Source organism: Podarcis liolepis (assembly GCF_965112155.1).
Source record: "Podarcis liolepis genome assembly, chromosome: 13".
NCBI lineage: Eukaryota > Metazoa > Chordata > Lepidosauria > Squamata > Lacertidae > Podarcis > Podarcis liolepis.
This window is the reverse complement of record NC_139573.1, coordinates 55,261,521-55,282,407: the sequence shown is the minus strand read 5'-3', so window position 1 is coordinate 55,282,407 and position 20,887 is coordinate 55,261,521. Positions and strand designations below refer to the sequence as shown.

The window sequence follows — 20,887 nt, the reverse complement described above, 5'->3', positions numbered from 1 at the left end:
AAATGCATTTAAAAAAAGAAAATCATATATAGTAAAAGGTTATCATATTTCAATTAAACCATCCATGTCACATGTGCAGTCCAAAGCGTGCACTCTTTTGGTCAACTTTTCAACTGAAGCAATTGTCCATGCCATTGTGTGATGTGTAGGCGTCACTTTCCAATTCTGCACTGAGTAGTTGTGCCACCAAAAGAAAAGTAACAGTTCCTTACTGGTAGGTTAGTTCAAATAAATACCGGTATGTGAAATTCAGGCCCCAGCAAAGTCCTCTTGGCACTGTGATCCCACCCTCCCCATCCCCTGCATTCTTATTTCTGTTTCCTGTGCACTAAGATTTCCTGGAGTCTAGTTTCCTTTCCCTTTGCTTATCTTCACCCTTAATGCTACCCTGCCTCTTTTAACCACATTGGTTGTTTTCTCTGACAGCTTCTTCCTCAGCCTACCCTCAAGCTGGAATTTCATCACGCAGGCCTTATCCAGACTTCCTTTTGTACCATGTTTTCCAGGCACAAGTCCATGCTTTAAAAGCTGTTTCTGAGCAGGGTTTTGTTTTGGTTTTGGTTCCAGTACTTTCTCCCAGAAAACCCACATTTTACTTTGAATTTGAACAAACAGCAATCTGCAGAAAACTTGCTTGGAGACCTTTAAAGCCCAGACCTATGCCTAGAAGCACAGCACAAAATGAAGTCTTGGTTTAGCTCTCAGAGCTGTTCGATGTATTAAGCCTAGTCAAATGCTAAACTAACAAGTTCTGTTGTTGGTGCTCCCCCGAGCTTGGTAATTGTTTGGGAACATTTTGTGATACAGCATTAGCCTAGAAAATTGGGATCACCACAAGCAGAAAACAGATTTGCTATAGGACTTCACATGGTCAAAGTTTTAAAGCAATTTTTAATCTTTAGTTCTCTTCACTCATTACTCATGTGTAGAGGACAAGCAGTGAAAGGGACTGCAGGACTGTATATTTAGCCCCATCCCAAAGTTTTGCTGCTCCTTGCTGTTGGTGTACTGGACAGAACTGCTGCAGTGGAGAGATTTTCTCCCCCCATAGTCCACAACTCTAGTTGATCACTTTCACCACACTATATTTTCCATGTGTAAAATGTAAAGAGAGCTATAGGCAGGTCTGTTTCTGGTACACCAAATTTCAAGTTAATGAAGAACTGGAGAACTAAGTACCAAGAACACCAGAGCACAATTGCATTGATGAGTTTTATTCATATTTACAATATTGTTAATGAACAACAAAATGATTCTAGTTTATCCATAATATAAATTGTTTTAAAAAAGTCATTTAGTGTCAAATTTCAAATTCTTCATTTAAAATTTAAAACGTGTTAAAAATCTAGATAATTTGGCAAGGGCTGAACTTTTTAAGCTGTAAATCTTCAATATTACTATTGAGGATCTGGACTGTATATAACCTTTAATGTGGCCATCTTTGCAGTGAGCAACTGGAGGAAGAGAAGGAGAAAATAGAAAGACAACCACGGTTCTGAAATGTCTGGGTAATATCTAAAGTCAGTCATAGAGCAGAGCCACCTTGGTATTAATAGGTCTCTGTGACTAACACTGTATCACCACTGGAAAAAATGTTCCTCCTATACGGCCATAGCGGCACACTAAATAAAAATTTTTTAAACGATTGACAGCATGATAAACAGCTGGTTAGCATTTTTTAAAATATAAATAAGGTATCTTAAATACGTAATTTGAGATTGCTTCTTCAGATCTATTGTACACACCTAAAATACCGTTTGAAATGGTCCAAATACCATGATATATAAACCCAAGTAATATTTACAAATATGCATGAGCATTATTATTTAGCAATCTTCATACAAAATAAAAAGGGCAAATAGAAATGCATGCTATTCGACAAAACTACATAAATTGTTTACACAGTATAAAAAGCACAAAATAAATACAATATATGCAAGATTAATTATTGGCATTTGTAGGTTCTGGAGACTGAAGAAATTCATAGGGGTCATGGACCATATCTTGTTGTTCTCCTACACTTAAGTGAGAAGGGCTTCCTGTGGAAAACAAGGAGAGGGCCAGAAAGGATAAATTAACAAGTTTGAACAGTTCCATACACTCAGGAAATATATTCACAGTGCAATTTTATGCAAGTTAACCGAGTTCAGTTAAATAGGTAAATGATTATAGTTGGTGGTTTTTAATCATGTTCTCCAATGATTTTAGAAACGTCAACTTTTCATTACATTTGTGGCAAAACCCCGCACCCGGCCTATCTACTTAGTCCCTTCTATTAGACGTGTGATTGATGTTGGGTATGAGCTGACACTTCCTGCGGTGGCCCTGAGACTTGGAACGAAAACATGTGTGAATTTCACGTTCTCATAACATGAAATCCATCTTTGTAAAATTGCTTTGGGGCTGTTTTATACTGCAAATAGTTTTTACTTAGGTTTTTGCGGCTGTTTAATTTCTAATAGTCATTGAAAGGTCAAATGTATTCAAACAGAGGATTTTAAATAGAAATAAATCACAGCAATGGTCCTATCTATCAACCTATTTGTATTTGCATCCTGCCCTCCCAAGACCTTATGGGGCAATCTCATCACCACTGTAATTATGTGATTGTGAATACTGTCAATGCAGTCAGCATCTTGGGCATCTCACAAACTATTCCATTTTAAGTGGGACTGAGAAGGCTCAGGAGCTCACGTTGTTCAACCAGATTTACCTAGGTGGTGTTGATCCCTTTCAGAAGCATTGGAGAGGGAGCTGAGGTTGGAGGACGGTCTGGATCCTACTCTGTCAGCCTGAGCCTCATGAAGGTCCTGCAGTAATTTGGTGGTTTCATCCAAGTGTAAATGATTGTCCTCATGATCAAGCTCCTTCTTTACTTTACCTGAGAACAACAACACATCATCTGTGGCAAAACCATGTTAGACTAGGCCTAGAAAAAAATTTGATTAGTGGACCAAACTACATATCATACACTACTGAATCATACTTTCAACACTGAACTACTCTAAGAACATGCTTACCCAATGAACTCAACATGGATATATCAAGGGACACGTCTGAATATGGCTTCATAGACAAAAAATCCAAAACGGAACTAGTATTGTCTCCAATGCCTTCCCCAACCTGAAAAAAGAAGAGAAAAATGACAGCTACACAACGTGAGTAACTGTTAAATATGGCTGCTACAGACATGACTCCCCTCTCCAGTAGAAGCACATTATCAAGCAAGGCTAAGCGCACCCTTCATGACTTTCACTGGGAAGTCAAATGGACAAACACTGGTGACCATGTTGAAAACGTGTACTGCATGGAGGAAAAAATCTTAATATTTACATTTAATCCTGGCAGCATTCCAAAAAGGATTCACTGCTATCACCCAATACCATTGTTTACTGGTTTAAGAAGGAACTCCTAGGATTATCCTCACATCAAAAAGGAGGTTGTAGAACTGGGAAAGGTTCAGAAAAGGACAACTAAAATGATGAAGGGGATGGAACGTCTCATCTATGATGAACTGTTACAACATTGGGGGCTTTTTAGTTTAGAGAAAGAGGGCAGAGAAAAGTGTTTCTTCCTCTCTCATGACACTAGAGTATGTTAACATCCAAGGAAGCTGAATACTGAAAGATTCAAGACAGGCAAAAGAAAGTGCTCAGACAGTGCATAGTTAAACTACGGGGTTTACTCCCACAAGACGTAGTGATGGCCACCATCTTGGATGGCTTTGAAAGAGGATTAGACAAGAGGATGCAAAGAAGTCTGCTTCTGAATGCTGATGGCTGGGAATCACAGGTGGAGAGAGTGGTGGTTGTGCTCAGTCTTGTTTGTGAGCTTTCCCTAAGCATCTGGCTGGCCTGATCCAGCAGGCTGCATTCCCATCACAGGAAACCATTCACTGTGACTCTCTGAACTGCAGCTGCTTTACTCCTTCCTGCAAGGGCTAGGAGGAAACCAACTATGATCCCTGGGCTTAGCGTTAGATCTGAACGAGGGATCATGCTTTGTTTTGATCAAACAAAGCATAATTGGAAACCCAAGAATGAACCTCGGCTTATCATGGTGGTTTGCTTAAAGCAAAACTAACCACAATTCATAATGGCCAACATTCTAGAGTTCAAGGCTGCATTTCTTCATGACAAACTCAAATGCCAAAAGTGTGCAAGCCCAAAAAGCAGGTGAGGTTATATTTTTGCCACTTAGCTTAATTTAGTAGGCATCTGTGTATTCTGGATGTTACCTGCCACCCCTATCCTCCAGTTAGCAGTCATCATAATGAATGAAAATTAATATTGTGATAAAGATCAAATAAGTTAATAAGCAGAGCACCCTCTCCCAACATGATTTACTAATGCCTTTTTGCATGGTTTGTAATACGACAAACTGAAATAAACAATTACTTAATTGTGACAGCAACAACCACGTCAAGTGGCTTTTTAAAGATCACCCACAAACTGATGTGAAGATCTAACAATGCTCTCCAAGATTTGGATGTGAACATTTCAGACTGTTCAGCTGCATGCTAACTTACAGGAAGCAATAAGGGGAGAGGCAGGAGAAGCATAGCTCTGATCAAACGCAAGCCCTTACGGTTCCAGTAGTAGATAGGTAGCCGTGTTGGTCTGCCATAGTCAAAATAAAAAAAATTCCTTCCAATAGCACCTTAAAGACCAACTAAGTTAGTTCTTGGTATGAGCTTTCGTGTGCATGCACACTTCTTCAGATACACTGAAACAGAAGTTGCCAGATCCTTCAGAGTTTTCCAATGAAACCTTAATCTGCCCAAAGGAGCAAGGGCGCAGCAGGACAGAGGCAGAAGTTGCAGCAGACAGGGACAACACCACAGATGCGGCTGCAGCCGGCCCGCCACCTTCGTCTGATCAACTTCTCCAGCCACGTATCCCTGCAGATCCCACACTGCCAAATTTGGTACAGCCATAAAAAAGCTGGGGGAGGGGCAGGGGCTGGATTAGGCCTGTGGTCTGGTGGTTCACTAGGCCATTTAAAAGGCACAGACTAAACAAGAAATCTTACCATACTCTGCTTGGAGGCATCTGGGCAAGTATTGCGCAATTTGTGTTCTTCTTTTATGAGGACTGGTGGAACCTTAAACATCAAAGCACATTCAGATTTTTGGTAATTTACAATCTGTATTCATTTTCCATTTGACATCTTTTATTTTACACCGCCAATGAAGTAACAAGAAGAAAATGTAAGTTTTCAATATGGATTATTTTTTCCTTTGGTACTTAAAAACAAATAAATACAAAATGAAAGGAAACCGAAAATAGTACAGAAAATCCAATTTAAACAAATCTTGAGGTTTCTGAAATATCTAAATTATAGTGACTCTATGATTTATGGAACACACTGATTGCAATTCTTATTTCTGTATTTACTGTAGAATTAGAGAATTGTAATGCGCTCAGTCTAATCCCATGCAACGCAGGAATATCAACTAAAGCATATTTCAATCATATTCCCAGGGCGGTTTCCAAGAAAAAGCACACTATTACATATGAACATGAAGGCTGGTTAAAAATAAAATGTAATAGGACTTACTTTGACTTCATCTGGTGGCTTCACTGGAATGTTTCTCCTCTGAAAACCAGAATATTAAAATGGTTCATTTTTCCTGTTTCTTTTTTTTTGAGTAAAGCACACTAATGGTTTTATGTGACCAAGCAGTGAGCTGGTGCATGATGCTCAAAAGTTCACATGACTCTTCTACACCAATCTTCTTGCCACAATGTGGACAAAACAAGCCAGAGTCTGCCTTGCTTTGCTGCCTGCACCCAGGTTTGTTTTATTCAAACCAACCACGAGAACTGAAGAACAAACCTTGGTTACTGCTGGCGGGTTTTTCCGCATGAAATAAACCATGAGCCTTGGGGTTTGGTCAACCCAACAAACCAGATTCTGGCTTGTTTTGTCTGTGATGTCGAAGACGCAAGGAAGAAGTGGCATGGGATCATCTGAGCTGTGTACACCAGCACGTTAAACAGTGGTTTAATGCAATGTGCAAACCAGGCCAATGAGAGAGACCTCTGCAGAATAAACAGTGTTTCTATTGAACCAGTCATAATTTGGATTTACTTTCAAACTAGAAATATGGGACAGTGAAGAAAGAAGATAGGGACAAAACCTTGCTTCTTTTGAGTGTGGACTAATACAAACCAACTTTTTTTTTCTTAAACACAACAAGCTTTGAGGATCTTCAAACAAAACAGAGAGCAATGTTCATAGAACCATAGAATCATAGAGTTGGAATAGCCCACAAGGGCCATCGAGTCCAACCCCCTGCCAAGCAGGAAACACCATCAGAGCACTCCTGACATATGGTTGTCAAGCCTCTGCTTGTTATTGTTCTTTAGTTTATTTGAAGTGTTTATACCCCTCCTTCCCAGCGATCAGTGTCCATCAGGAAGCAGTTATGGGTGAGATCCAGTGTCATGCCAGCATACGCAAGGGAAATTCTGTTTCTGCTACTTCCCAACCCCCCCAATCTGCTCTGGAGGGTTCCCCAACCATGGTAGGAAGTGGGGACTGTGTGGCAGAGACAGTGCTTGTAGGCTCTGCTGGGCTCAGGAGTTTTCCACCAGCCAGAGCCCCTATCATACACTGCCAAGCAGTGTTTGGATGCAGTTTTTTATGCTGATGGGGACTGCTCGCGGCACAAAATGGCAGAGTTTAATTGTTTAGGTTGCTCTGCGGATCATTCTGCTCCGTTATGAGCTTGTTGAATTAAGGTGCTGGAACTTGCATCAGCTGAAGAAGAATGCAGTAGGCTAAGTCAGCAAGGTGAAGAAGTAATTTTTAATAAATAATTTCAAACACTTTTTGCTGATGTTCACCGTATGGTTTCTATTATCCCATGAGCCTCTGAGAAACAGAGAGACACAAAGAAAAAAAGGGGACACTGGAATGGACATGTCAGAACTAGACCAAACCCATGGGAGTGAAGGACTGCTCTAAGCCCAGCACCAACTGAAAAGACAGGATTATCCCATTATTAAAGCTAAGCAACAAAACCAATATGCAAGTGACATTTGGTTGTGATGCCTTGGTCACTGTAGAAAAGGTATGTATCACTGTTAGCCAGGAATTAAGAAAGGCTTTCTGAACAGGGAGAGGCCTGCTGAACCCTTGGAGTTTGTAGACAATATATATGGTTGCAATGTTTTTACCAATTAAAGGCATTCCACATGACTGAAAAAATGTGCTTCATTAAATGCAACTCTGTTTTATGATAAGATACTCATCTTTTCGCTCTTTCCTTCCAGCCCCACACCTGCCTCAGGTGATAGAATTAGGAAGAAAAAGGACAGGCATAGAGGACTCCCTTGGCTTGCAGTTCCTTGTTTGCAAGGAAGAAGTACAACTAATCAACCCCGCCACTTTTATTACTTTATAGCCTCTCTATGCTAGATCTGAAGGGGATGGTTTGTCAAGTCAAGGATTTGTGTAAGGTGTTCAAACAGTGTAGCCATATTCAAGAGTTCCAGGTGCTGCCACTGACCAATTCTACTGCACATAATTTGAAGATTTTAATAAAAATACTTTGAAGGGGAAACTACTGATCCCACACGAACTGTGTTAATTGCATCTCTGCATAACGCAGACCTACCTGCTTTAGCTGATAAATAATTTTGGAATGATCTCCACCAGTGATTTGATCCAACAAGTCATCCACTATTTTTTTGCTGTAAATTCCAGAATCCTTCACAAATTCCTGCAAACTAGAAGATTTGTGACATAAGACCAGCAGTTCAGTCGGCTGCATATATACTTTTAAATTAAATGTAAACACTGCAAAAAGCAAAACACATTTTGGTTTTGAAAAGCTGTCTTCCATGGTTCTTCAAAAAAGTTGTCACCCTGATGGAATTTGAAGCTACAAATTTTTGTATGCCATTTATTCTTGCTTCCACGTGAACTATTGTTCTTCTTTGTATATCCTAATCTTAAGCTTCTGTGCTGGTGTTGTGGTCTGTTGCACCAAGATGGAAGGAGAGTATGATATGGATGACAGACAAAAGTAAACAAGCAATTAATATAATTACATAAGAGTTCAATGTGCACGACAACTTCTTTACCTTAGGGCACACTGGATCCCAGTTTCATCTCCATATGCTGAATACAGCAGTTCCATTTCATCTGCTTTCAGATCATGAAAGATAGAATGGTGCTGCATCGAGAGTGCTGTATTAGCATTTGAAAGGAACGTGACTGGAAATATAAGAAAAACGTGTTTGAAATCCTCTTCTCAACCTCGTCCCCTCCCAAACCCAACTGCATTTCTTAGGATGTGTTTACAGATCCATGTACATCTCTTGATAATGCACGTGTGAATCAGACACCACAAACAGAATTGTAATAATCACCCAGCTTTGACAATCATATATTGGCGTATTAAACTGAGATACAAACAAACTTATTTGTTTGTCTTCACTCTTCCCTTTGCAGTGTGAGGAGGCAAACCAGGACGCCTCTAAATTAACCATGGTTTTCTATTAAGCCTCAGCTGGAAAACTACGGTTTCCAGCTTCAGAACAAGCCAAGATCTTAGAAGAAAAAAGTGGTTTAATATTCTCCTGGTTCAGAGAAAACAAGGAACTACATTTAATTAGACACTTCTGGTTAAACCGAAGTATGAGTGTCCAAACATGGCCAATTACTTCTCCCAACATGATTTTTTTTTTTACTTGTTTGGTTTAGATATACAGTCAACTAATCAAGTTCTGAAAACAACTAGTTAACTGAAATCACCTTCTTAATACTATTCGGTTCTGAATGAATGGTTTAATATGAGGACAAATGATTAATCCTGAAGACACGATATTTAGTTGCCTTAACTACCTTTGTGCCTTCTTTCATCTTTGAAGCCCAGGGCTGTGAAACCAGGTAATAACTTGCTTGACAAAGAACTCAGATCCACCGGATGGGTTTCCTCCTCTGTATTAAAAGGAAATGTGCATTACATTTATTTATGTAACTAATTTCTATCCTGCTTTTTAGGACACAATGTTCAAAAGGCAATGAAAAACACAAAATAATAATTATAATTAAGATAATAATCCATTTTATTATATGAGACATGCCCATGGTGGCCACGAAGACCAAGGCATCATGAACCACATGGTTGATTTGGCATGGATCTTAAAGTCCCTTCAACACATTTTACAAACCTCTAAAATCAACATCAGGAACACATATAGATAATATTCCTGAGTATGGATTTTTTTTATCACACTCAGCATTTATTATGTATTTTAGTCCATACACTGTATAAGCAGACAAACACAAGTCAAGTTCCTCACTGATGTGCATTTTTTTCTTCAACTGAGTAATAGTAAGGCATGAGATGGCGTCATTCCACTACAATACATGCAGGCCTCTGGACTTTATTGCAATTTCAGCCTCTAGTTTATTTGGCTGTGGAGCAGGGACCAGCAAACAGGGAGAGGCAAAGAGGAATACAGACCTTTTTCAACACCACTGCCCAGACCATTGGGTATTTTTCCTTCTGTCCAAGAATGTCTTACAGCCCACACTGTTGTATCACAGACTGGCAATTCATGTTTTAATTACTGTATTTTTTGCCCTATAGGGCGCATCTAGTTTTTTTTTTTTGGGGGGGGGGAAATAAAGAAAAAAAATTATTCCCCCCCCCCAGGCGCAGGGCTGGGGAAGCCCGAGCTTCCCCCGACCCCAGAACAGGCTGCTGTCCGCAAGCCTTGGGAGCCCGGCGGGAAGTCGCACTGGGCTCCCAAGGCTTGCGGATATCTGCCCGAAGCCCGGGGTGCGCTCCACTGTGCTCCCCGGGTTTCGGGCTGCCGGCTGCTGTCTGCAAGCCTCTTGCTCTCCAGACTTCAGCGAAAGCCTGCATTCGCCCCATAGGACACACGCACATTTCCCCTTCATTTTTGGAGGGGGGAAAGTGCGTCCTATAGGGCGAAAAATATGGTAAGCTGATGAAGATCAGGTCAAAAAAAGTAGAAGATGCATTTATGCTAATTCAAATAAGAGTTTAGAGGAACATCACAGGTATCCAGTCAACAATAAGTTTCCTTAGTCTTTTTTTAGACACTACTGACAAATGAAGCTTCATTTTGAAGCTATTTGTAGTATTAGCCATAAACCTTCCACTGTGTCTGTATTAGACATCCATTTTAGCTTAGGATGAGTTGCAAAGTGTATCTCAGAATACACATCTTACTGTAGTGTTGCAAACATTTCAACACATATCATTACTGCTTCATATTTGTTTGGGTTGTTCAATCTAAGATGAAAGCACTTCAGAGCAAATTTAAAAAGAGAACCCAGCCATGCAGCAATAAAAGGATACCTACAACTTTAAACAAAGCTTGATAAAGTTAGCACAACAACTACCTTCTGCTTCTGGATCTGATGGATTGAGTACGCTGAAGACCAAAGACCCATCACCATTCTTTTTCAGATAGCCTATCTGTACTTAAAAAATATGGCAGAAATAGAAATTATTTTTACGTTCACCAATCAAAAGGAAGCACCTATCCAGATTTTAAAATGTCAGATCCTAACAGTTTGTCTGCGCTGCTGAGATCTACAACATTAGCACTGCCTCTTTTGATAGCATGTTCCAGAGCTTTGGTGACAACTGAACCTTATCTCCTTAACTCTCTACTTTATTCACCTATGGTTGCTGTGCAGAGCCTATGCACAGCTGTGGTGCTTAAGACAGAGTGCAGCCTCCCCCTGGGCCACTCAACACTCACATGTTGGATGTGTTCCTGGAATGGGAGTTTACAGGTCCATAATCCAGTATGAATAAGCACCTTTGAAAAAGCTGCATCATCTTTAGCCTGTTTTCATAAGTGTGTTCAGAGCATTAGCGTTTTTAATATAAACACCTGAATTGTTTAATTTGCTAGATTTGATTCATCAGAAGGCTACAATCTTTTATTTTTATCTTCCCATAGTGCCATAATGGAGAACTTTATCAACTTTTGGTTGCCCCAATCTGGAGTATTACATGAAGCTATTTAGTGCATTATTACTTTTATATTGTCCTTTTCTTCCAAGAAGCTCAAGGTTCATACTCCACCACCACTTATTTTATCTTCACAATGATGTCGTGAGGTAGGCTAAGATGAGAGATTGTGATAGGCCCATTGATGAAGCTCTGAACTCTCACCTCCCAGGTCCTATCCTGACAGCACTCTGGATCCATTACCGGTAGTTTAAATAACTAATACTATTAACTTATTACCATTATTAACTTATTAAAAGCTCGGGGGGTGGGGGGTTCACCAAGGCAGATACCGAGGAAGAAATCCTAGGTGACACTTCATTTGTGTTATATTGAAAGTGGGGACTGGAAACTGTGCTCTGGAAATTTAACAGCCATAAAGCAATCACATGTGAAACTTAATTATTAAATTTATATACCGCCCTTCATCCGAGGATCACAGTGTAAAAACACAAAACACAGTTTAAAAGGCCAGAGATGGTTTAATCAGCCAAAGGCCTAGGTGAAGAGGAATGTTTTCACTTGGTGCCTAAAGAGATGTAATGATGGCGCCAGGTGAGCCTTCCACATATGGGGAGTCACTGACTGCAGAAAAGGTCCGTCCCCATGTTGCCACCCTCCAGACCTCTCACGGAGGCAGGCAGGCATAGGAAGAGTGCCAGGTCTGGGTCACTTCACACGGGAAGAGGCGGTCCTTGAAATATAATTAATGTATCAGATGCCACGCAAAAAATGCTTATTCAATCTGATGAGGACATTGTTTCTGGCAATGTTAAGCAGAACAAAATAATGGAAACTTGGATCAAGCGGCACGACCTTGCTGTTTGGGAGACATCGACTGATCCGGTCCCGAGCTTCATCTGCTGCATGTTCCACCAAAGCCAGAACGTGCTCTTCAGCAGTGCTGTCGGTCAGGCTGCACGCATTGCCTTCTGGTTCAAATATGCAGCTACAAACAAGTTACAAGTTGTGCAATAAATATGAAATCATGTCTACTTTTCTCCAAGTAATTTCTAGGCAACAGATTATGACTGTGAACTAATTGTGGCCATTCTCCAGGGTTAATCAGAACTTTCTTATTATTATGTGTATTAGACACAGGCTCCGCTTACCAAATACAATGTGTTCCCTAGAAATCATTTGTTAGGTGAGGGGTTTGCATAACAAGTTCAGTTTCCACTGATTCCTGCGGTAAAATTAATGATCTCTCTCCCTGCTCCCATAATGGTTTCTTCCATGGTTTCTTTTGCAGCCAACCAAGAGAGACATAAAGGAGAAACTGATTTGTCCAATCTCTCCCCACACTCCATGGTTTCTGCCCCAAAATGCCTGCCACAGTAAACAAACAAGTACAGAAGGGGGCAAACTCTGCCTGTTCAGATGCCTGAATCAGCTGTGCATGTGTAGTGAGGTCTGGGCATAATTCTTTGTGTTCTGATACGTGAATTTGTAAATAGCAAGTAGGCTGAAAGCGAGACATGTGTGTACCATGTCATTTATGTACACTTTTTATAGGCACGCAAGGGATTATACAATGTACACTATTAGCCCGTGCACAGCTTTTTGTTTCAGCTTAAGATCCTAAGAATTGCATTGCAGAACCACAAGCTCCAACTAGTCTAACTTTCAGTTTCCAACAAGGAACAGCCTGATGTCCCTAGGAAAACAAGCACAGGATAAAGGAGGTGTCCGTATCTTAGTCCTAATTCTCCAAAAAGCAGGTCTCACTTCTGCCTACGAGCCAAGAGGAATTTGAGTCTGGATCCCATTACATCCTAATGAGAATTATGTCTCATTTAGCAGATTTGCTGCGGCATAAACTGCCCACACTGTCAGATACCTTGTATATACTCCCCAGCCACCCCCCTTTCCTGCTTTTGTCTTAAGGGGTGATTGGAGATACGCATTTCTCCCAACTGCAAGGTCAATAAAAATCAGTTGTGTTGTTTACAAAAATCATTTTTTCTTCAGCCTTCAGTTAGAAAAATAATTTTGTTTAAGGTGTAAGTAATCTGACTTCAAATACAAGTTAATATGCTTAAATGAATATAGTACTTCTGCTTTTAAAACAGAATCCATGACCATCTTATCAAACATCAACTCAAAGAAGGATTTTCTATGTAAAAGAACCGTGGGGGAATATATCTGTCTTATGTTGGCAGGCATTAAAAATATGGTGCAACAGATGACGTATTTATTGTGCTGTTCCCTATATAGGCAAATATTGTATTTGTATCTATTATTTCACTACTACTACTGGACACAAGTTCAGCAATTTAAAGTCTTGATAGCTTCAGAGAGGAGGAGAGAAAGGGAGTGAAGTCCATGCTTTATTCTGCTATATAAACCATAGACATGCTTAACTTTGCCTTGTGCTGGGAGTGGGAAGGGAATGGTTCCAGAGCATGAAGATGGTCATTTAAAAATATTGCTCTGATGGGCCAGAAAACGTCACCCACTTTGAGCTGCAGAAGGAAAGCAGTGGGCTGCAAAATATGCCTTGTAGGGCAATCATCAGTCCCCATAACACAAAAAATAGGATCTTACCCCCTTTTATAAGCCCAGGGAGTGCAGTAAAGAGGAGGCCACTGTTGGCTTCGGGGGAAATGGCACCACTGCCTCCCACAGCAGTCAGGTCAGCAGCAGCTACAAGAGAGCCTGAGGGCAAGTTCAAGCTCAGGGAAGAATCTGCAATGTAGCCAGCATCACTGTGCACTCAGAAACATTATGGGAATTAATGGTTCTCTTGGAGGGGCAATTGGGATCTGAGAAGACAACATCACAGAAATGGCCTCTGCTGTGTTAAGGCTGAGGCAGGGCACAATGAAATTATTAAGTGCCTCAAAAGGAAAAAAATGAGCACGTCTACTATCTTTATTGTACTTTTTGCACTGTTCTACAATCCTTAAATAAGTGCAACTTTTACTGCAACTTGTACGGTTGCCTTACAAATGAAAATCAAAACATGTCTTGTTTGGGTCACAGTAAAACGCCAGAGAAGTGAACTAAGATTCATCAACAGTTTGGGATTGGTTTATCCAAAACTAATTTGATACTCAAATACCTCAACAGCTGCCTGACATACCCCCCCCCCTCTCTCTCACACACACCCTGCAACACTTTGGAAAATGTGTGGCTGCAATGGGGGAAAATATCTGTGACTGCCCAAGTACGCTGAAATCTCAGGAAACTCAAGTCTGCTTCATATCAGCACAATTCCAATTTGTAATTAAGATGCATCAAAGAGCAAAGCATTCCATCTGTATCATTACCTAATAACTTCTTTACTTGGCTTTTTGGATTTCTTGGTAGTCTCTACGTGAACAGGAACAACTTCGGGCACAGGTTCCTCAACAGCTGGGTCTTCGTCGCCCAAAAGAGCTGCCTGCTGAGAAAAATCCATGTCCTGCATAAACGACATGCTGCGCTTCAAAGCTAACAGCCGTTCCTAGAATTAGAAAGGACAGAGCAGCAGGGACTTTACACCTTTCCCTCATAGCCAAGGTGCTATGATGATGGGATGGGATGGGAATGGCCATGGCTTTGTGCCTAAGAGCTACACCTTCAATGATGATGCAACATGATTCAGTCATGGCAGCACGACACCAGAATATCTGCAACCTAGGAAAAAAAGACCATCACCTACCTGAAAAGTGGAACTGACCACAATCTTCCTGCAGAACAGGCTAGAAGCAGTAGCTCATATGATAAATCAGTTGTTTGACTGCTTTTAATATGGTACTAGTACACCTTAATGTAAAGTATACATAAATCCATCTCCTACCTTAAGTATTTCCCTTTTAATGTGTTTCTTTCTTAAATTTTAGGTGAGGAGGGAGGGGAGGGCCTGTTTTCTGCTAAGAAGGGGACTAAGAGGATTTATGAATTGTATTTCATAACCATAAAACATTTCAACAATGTTTTAAAGGAAAGCATGTTTCTATACATCACCTTGATGTTTAACATGCTTGGCTTTCCAAAAGAAGATTCAGAATTAATTTATTTCTCACTTGTCAACAACTTAAGCAAGTCCAATGAACTTAAAAGGTAATATGGAAAAATTTGCTTCCATGCTGGAAGCTTCTGTTCAAAGTCTCCAACCTGAATCCAAATCTTACCAGTGTTATCTACCGTAAAAGGTGAGCGATTCAAAATGGAAATGTCCTTCTATATAACATGCTATGGGAATGTCATATTTCTGTAGGAGTGCAGAATGTGGTACTGGGCACAGAATTCAGCTTCCTCATAATTTCAGTTTTTCGTTTCTTTCTTTTTTAAAAGAGCAATGTGATTGTAAGCATTTATGTAATAGTGTGTGGCCAACGTCTGGTGACTCTTAGAAACCCATGCGGTATCTAGTGGCGACAGGGGGTGCTTCAATATCCTAAACAGCAACTTCTCCCTTTCCACACCTAGAAGCAGAATATATTATGCATTTTTCCCTAACAGTGCTTTATTTGTATAAAAGTGCAGATTTACTGCTTTTTTTTAAGCCCAGGGCATAAGAATACAGCAGCCACGTTATACAGATTAATGAAATAATCCTTCACTTTGACCCACTAGAGTAGTTTAATGTGCACATTTGGTCTCATCATGTTCACTTTCATAGCTGTCTTACTTTGCTCATCATCTTAAAGCCTGTATGGAGGATCTTCTTGGCCAGTTTGTAGTACACAGTGTCTGGTCTGTTGTATGTCATTGCGTTGTCACACATCAGCTTAAAATCTGCCTGAAAAACATGAACATTACCATATTTTGCAGTTGTGCAGTCACAGCCATGCCAGGCCAAATTCAACAGAATGTTAAAATGAATAGTACAGTTGGTGAATATCAACCAACTATTTCTCAGGTAACTTGTAAGGGGCCCTGGTCCCTTTCGGTTTCCTAGGGCGAACAATGAAACCAGAAAAGATTAGATCACAATGTTGCTGCACTAGGACTTTCTACTAATTTAACTGATCAGGGCTTTAACATTTATGCCAAACTTTGCAGAACACCTTGCTGTTTAACACAAGGAGCTGGCTGGTTCACTGATATTCTCCCTCACAATCTGTGATCTGCTAAAACAAGTACAGCCAGTATTGTATTATGGCCTTTCAAGAGCTTGGTAAATCCTGCTTTTGTTGTCTGAGGCAGGCAATAAAAACAGGAGATTTACTGAGCCCCTTCTGCACCATCATATATGTGTACTGGGCTGTGCTTGTCTTAGTAGCTTCCACAGGCCTCTACATGTTATGCAGGGATCAATGGGCAACCCCCCCCCGACACCTGCACTTAAAACCACAGACCTTTGTTGTGCACAACCTGCTCTGGGGGGTATCACATAAGAATTATGTGACTTTCACACTGGAATAACGGGATTGCTGCCCACTCATAGGAAATGCTAGATAGAAGCATTTCTGGAGCTACTTACATGATCTACCACCCCTATTGACCAAATATAATAGTTAGCAATTCACACTGTGAAAAGTTTTATCAAATCTCTATTAATTCACCTTGAATTCTGTTACTGACTTGTACTCGTTTGCTGCAATTTTTTCTTTCATAGTGCCAAAATCCATAGGATGCTTTATTATCATGGAATATCCAGGAGCAATGGCATCCGTGACTGGAAAAGCAAAAAACCCGTGAGGATCTTTCCTATAAAAGGGAAACACATACATATAGGGAATGTTATATTTGGGGATAAAATCATGTATGTATGTGTATACATGTATGTGTGTGTATATATACACCCCCCAAACACCTATGTAAAACAAATGCCATTTTTCCATCAGTCAAGAACCACCACCTGTCTTGCTTCACTAAAAAAAGGGAGGGGGAAGCATTTTTATGTTTTTCCGTATTTGGCAAAATGTGTATTCAAAGCGATGAAGGGTAGTACAGTGGTGCCCCGCAAGACGGAAAACTCGCTAGACGAAAGAGTTTTCCGTTTTGGAGGTGCTTCACAAAACAAATTTCCTATGGGCTTGCTTCGCAAGACGACGATGCCTTGCGAGTTCCTGCGGGGTTCCCCCCCCCTTTTTCTAAGCCGCTTATTAGCTGATCCGATCAGCAGATAAGCCGCTAAAAGCCGCTAATCCGTCAATGGGCTTGCTTCGCAAGACGAAAAAACCGCTAGGCGAAGAGAATCACAGAACGGATTCTTTTCGTCTTGCGAGGCACCACTGTATAGAAAGGTATTCATAATAAAAAAATAATCAGCCTGTTTGTATACAGCTTGATATCTGAAATACATGTGACTTCAGGACTTTCTCTATTAGAAAGAAAGTCCTGAAGGATAAGCTGTACAGAAACATCTGTATACACCAACATGAGCTGGTGCTAAAAGTGAGGGGGATACAGATCCAGCACTCCAGCGCTTTAGCACGTCTATCTACACATCTTACATTACAGAGTACCAATCTTAAACTAATTAGATATTATTAAGCAGTGATGTGGGTTTTCCAGAAAACTTTGAAACACATACAACTCCCCATTTGCGTGGGGGTTGCGTTCCAGGTCATTGCGCATCATTCTTACCTCTGTAACTGGCGAAGAAAATGTTCCAACAATTGCTGAATAGGTGTGCTCTCGCTTTCTGCTATAATTCAATGTAAGGAAAAGCAAATGATCACTCCTTTGAAAGTTCCTGCCATCTGTATATCACAGCTCTAAAATGATAAAGATGCTATCGCTACAAAATAATATAACCACTATTAATCCTGGTTTTTTGGCATAGGACAGTAAAACACACATTACATTCTGTGGGTGGCCTTTCTGAAATTGATAGAGGAATATTAAGGCTAACACAAGAATCATATGAACTTCTATCCACATGAATAAACTGCATTCTTATCCAAAGAAGGGGCTGAGAGCAAACAAGAATCCGAGAAGTGTTTTCCTACGCTATACAAATCTTTATATCAGTTTCAGGTGTCACTGAAAACGCACCTGGCTGTGTTCTACAGGCCCGGACTGGACGATCGGAGGGTGGCTCAACCTCTACTTTCTTTCCAGGATCAAAGTCATCTGTTTCACCCTCCGTATCACATTGTTCTTTCTCCCTTTTTCTTTTCTTCTCTTCCTGATACCAAAGAAACAGAAATGTAAAAAAGACAATCAATATAACCTCTTCAAGTACAAATGAAAGAATAACATATTCACGCAAAATCACCACTGAAATTAGACTTTTGTGACATTAAAAATTCAGGATACTTAGCAATGGGAAAACAGACTCCAAATGCTTAGGAAAACAGGATCTTTTAAAAAAGTACATGGGTTATTTCCATTTGCCATCCTGCTTTTATTTAGCTATTTTATTTAGCTTACTGTTTTTGTATGTACTGCAAGCCGCCCAGAGTGGCCGGGGAAACCCAGACAGATGGGCGGAGTATAAATAGTAAAATTATTATTATTATTTGTTTTGTTGTTGGTTTTCAAGAGTGTGTTAGAAAATGGTTATTCAAAATTCAAAGAGCTGCTCAAGAAAAAAGCAATCTACATAAAGTAGTAGCACTAAGTCATTTAGGGCTTTAAACGCTAATGTGAGCACCTTGAATTGGGTCCAGAGACAAACTAGTAACCAATGCAATGGATTTGAAACAGGGGGTATAAGAATTCTAAAGGAAACCCCAGGCAGTAATCTTGCTGCTGCATTCTGGACCACTTGAATATGCCAAGTTGTCTTAAAAGAGCAGTCTCACACAGCATACCTTGCAATAATCCAATTGGCTTTTATTGGCATAAATTTAAACAATAAAATAATAAAATCATCCAAAGTCATCCAAATACACTGATAATCCAAACACATATAATATATAAAAGACTAGATAGTCACCACTAAATAAATCAGGAAACTTTAGCTCTAGCTTTAAAGATCTCATCTAAATACCCCGAAACAATCTTGGTAATTTCAGTAGTATCACCCCTCAACAAATATTAGATTACAGACTCTTTGTAAATCAATATTTTAAGATGTAACGGAATCACTAGGTGATCTCTGTGAAGGGTGTGATGTATTATGTGATGTACTGTAGCTGGTGGTTTCTTATTACAGGAGCAGAATTTGTTCTGGAAGGGGATTTTGAAACCTTCTGAACAAAACAGATGAGGCGAATGCATTACGATGAGCTTGCATAAAAACTCAGCGATGCGATGGAATATTTAAATTATAAAAGTAATTAGGCGTTACAATGGAGTTTACTCTGTATTCTGGACTCTTAAAAATTCTCATCCTCTGCCATTGCTTCACAACAGTTGTAAGGAATAGCTTTAAAAGCTCGGGAGTTGCCACAAAAAAATGCATTTGTTCAAACTGATACTTACAGTTTTCATAAGGTAACGTTTTAAAGCTCTGACCAGTATCTCTGAAAATAAGTCAATGACTCATTACCTTTCTCTTCCGTCTCTCCTCATCATCAAGATGCTTTTCTTTCTCTTTGTCAGATTTCTTCTTCTTCTTCTTTTTCTTCTCCTTATGTCGCTCTCTCTCATGGTCTGATCTATCATCATAATAACTGGAATCGTGGCCTGATCCTGAAAGTTCTGTCACTTCACTTCCACCAACTTTCAACACCAACTTCAATGGCTTCTCCAAGGGCTTATCCACATAATCTAAGAGGGTGACAACAACAGCAAATAAGTGAAAAGCAATAAATAAATAAATAAACAGTATCAAACTAGTGCAGCAAACATTCAGCAGGAATGCTGATCACATAAGCCTTATTCATAGGAAGGTGTAAGAGCAGATTATGATGCTAAAAGCAGGTCTGAAGCAAATGTGCACCGATATCCTCTGTCAGGAAGAAGGTGGCACCTACCCCCCCCCCCTCAACAAGCGTGTGAGAGAAAAACAACAGTATTTTAGCAACCCAAAGTGGCTAAAAGCAAGATGAAGTTTATTAATTTATTATAGCATATATGGTTTTGTGTTACATACATAAAAAGATAAAAGGTAATGGACCCCTGACAGTTAAGTCCAGCTGAAGACGACTCTGGGATTGTGTGCTCATCTCGCTTTACAGACTGAGAGAGCCGGCGTTTGTCCGCAGACAGTTTTTCTGGGTCATGACTAAGCCGCTTCTGGAGAACCAGAGCAGCGCACGGAAACGCCGTTTACCTTCCCGCTGGAGCAGTACCTATTTATCTACTTGCACTGGTGAGCTTTTGAACTGCTAGGTTGGCAGGAGCAGGGACCGAGCAACGGGAGCTCAGCCCGTCATTTATTTGTATGCCGCCTTTACGGAGTTCAGATAAAAATAACATCAATATGGCATAACAAAAGTAGGCATAAACAATAAATTAAACATTAAAATATGCGAAACCAAACTGAGCGATTTCCACATAAAACACAACAAAATGTAAAATAAAGATGCCAAAAAACCAACAGCAACAGCCCCTCCCAAATGGAAAACCCGACAGGATGCCCCAGCCCTGCAGCGGGGGGGGAGGGGCTTGGGCTAAAAATGCAACAAATGCATAAATAATTGGGGGGGGGGGAGAGAAGGAAATGGGCGGCTTCCCTGCAGGCAGCTTCCGTGGCGGCTTCTGGCCTCCCTGACAGGGTTGTTGTGGGGACTGAGGAACTGGGGAGGGAGGGGGGGGAGAGGGGAGAAAGGCAATGAATAGACACATAAATAAACCCACCGCCCTCCTCCCTTCTCCCACCCACCGTCATAGGCGGCGCCGCCGCTCCCTCCCCCTCCGGAGGCGGCGACGACGGCCGGGGCGGGCGCGGACCTCCACTCGGCCTTCTCCGCCTTGTGCTTCTTGTGCTTCTTCCCCATAATAGCCGCGACTGGAGGGCGAGAGGCGAGGCGGGAGGAGGAGGCGGAGGCTCCGCGCTCAGGGGAAGGGGCGTGACCGGAAGTGACGGGAGGGCCCCGGCCAGGAAAGAGG

At 40.8% G+C, this 20,887-nt stretch overlaps 1 protein-coding gene across 7 annotated transcripts; it reads right to left on the bottom strand.

Moving 5' to 3' along the window:
* Positions 1–1,198: 1,198 nt before the first annotated feature.
* On the bottom strand, positions 1,199–20,857 carry BRD9 (bromodomain containing 9). Of its 7 annotated transcripts, none has more exons than XM_083473228.1 (17): positions 20,661–20,857; positions 19,383–19,603; positions 17,942–18,074; positions 17,531–17,588; positions 16,504–16,648; positions 15,627–15,737; positions 14,281–14,396; positions 11,825–11,957; positions 10,390–10,465; positions 8,857–8,952; positions 8,094–8,226; positions 7,625–7,736; positions 5,560–5,598; positions 5,032–5,103; positions 3,021–3,123; positions 2,714–2,881; positions 1,199–2,039 (listed from the first exon to the last, which is right to left on the bottom strand). In XM_083473228.1, exons 1-17 carry the CDS (start codon positions 20,773–20,775, stop codon positions 1,942–1,944), a joined length of 1,929 nt encoding a protein of 642 aa, XP_083329354.1. In that variant the 5' UTR covers positions 20,776–20,857; the 3' UTR covers positions 1,199–1,941. The 7 variants fall into 7 exon arrangements, with proteins under 7 accessions (XP_083329354.1, XP_083329353.1, XP_083329355.1 ...); XM_083473227.1 differs by having other exon boundaries at positions 17,531–17,591; positions 20,661–20,842; XM_083473229.1 differs by having other exon boundaries at positions 14,281–14,393; positions 17,531–17,591; positions 20,661–20,842.
* Between the last annotated feature and the right edge of the window lie 30 nt (positions 20,858–20,887).

Coding starts and splice junctions, on each gene's coding strand:
- BRD9 (XM_083473227.1), bottom strand. CDS start 20,775: ATGGGGAAGAAGCACAAGAAGCACAAGGCGGAGAAGGCCGAGTGGAGG. Junction 16,649..17,530: donor TTTCTTCGCCAGTTACAGAG/GTAAGAATGATG, acceptor TCCCTTTTATAG/GAAAGATCCTCACGGGTTTT. Junction 2,882..3,020: donor ATCCATGTTGAGTTCATTGG/GTAAGCATGTTC, acceptor TGTTGTTCTCAG/GTAAAGTAAAGAAGGAGCTT.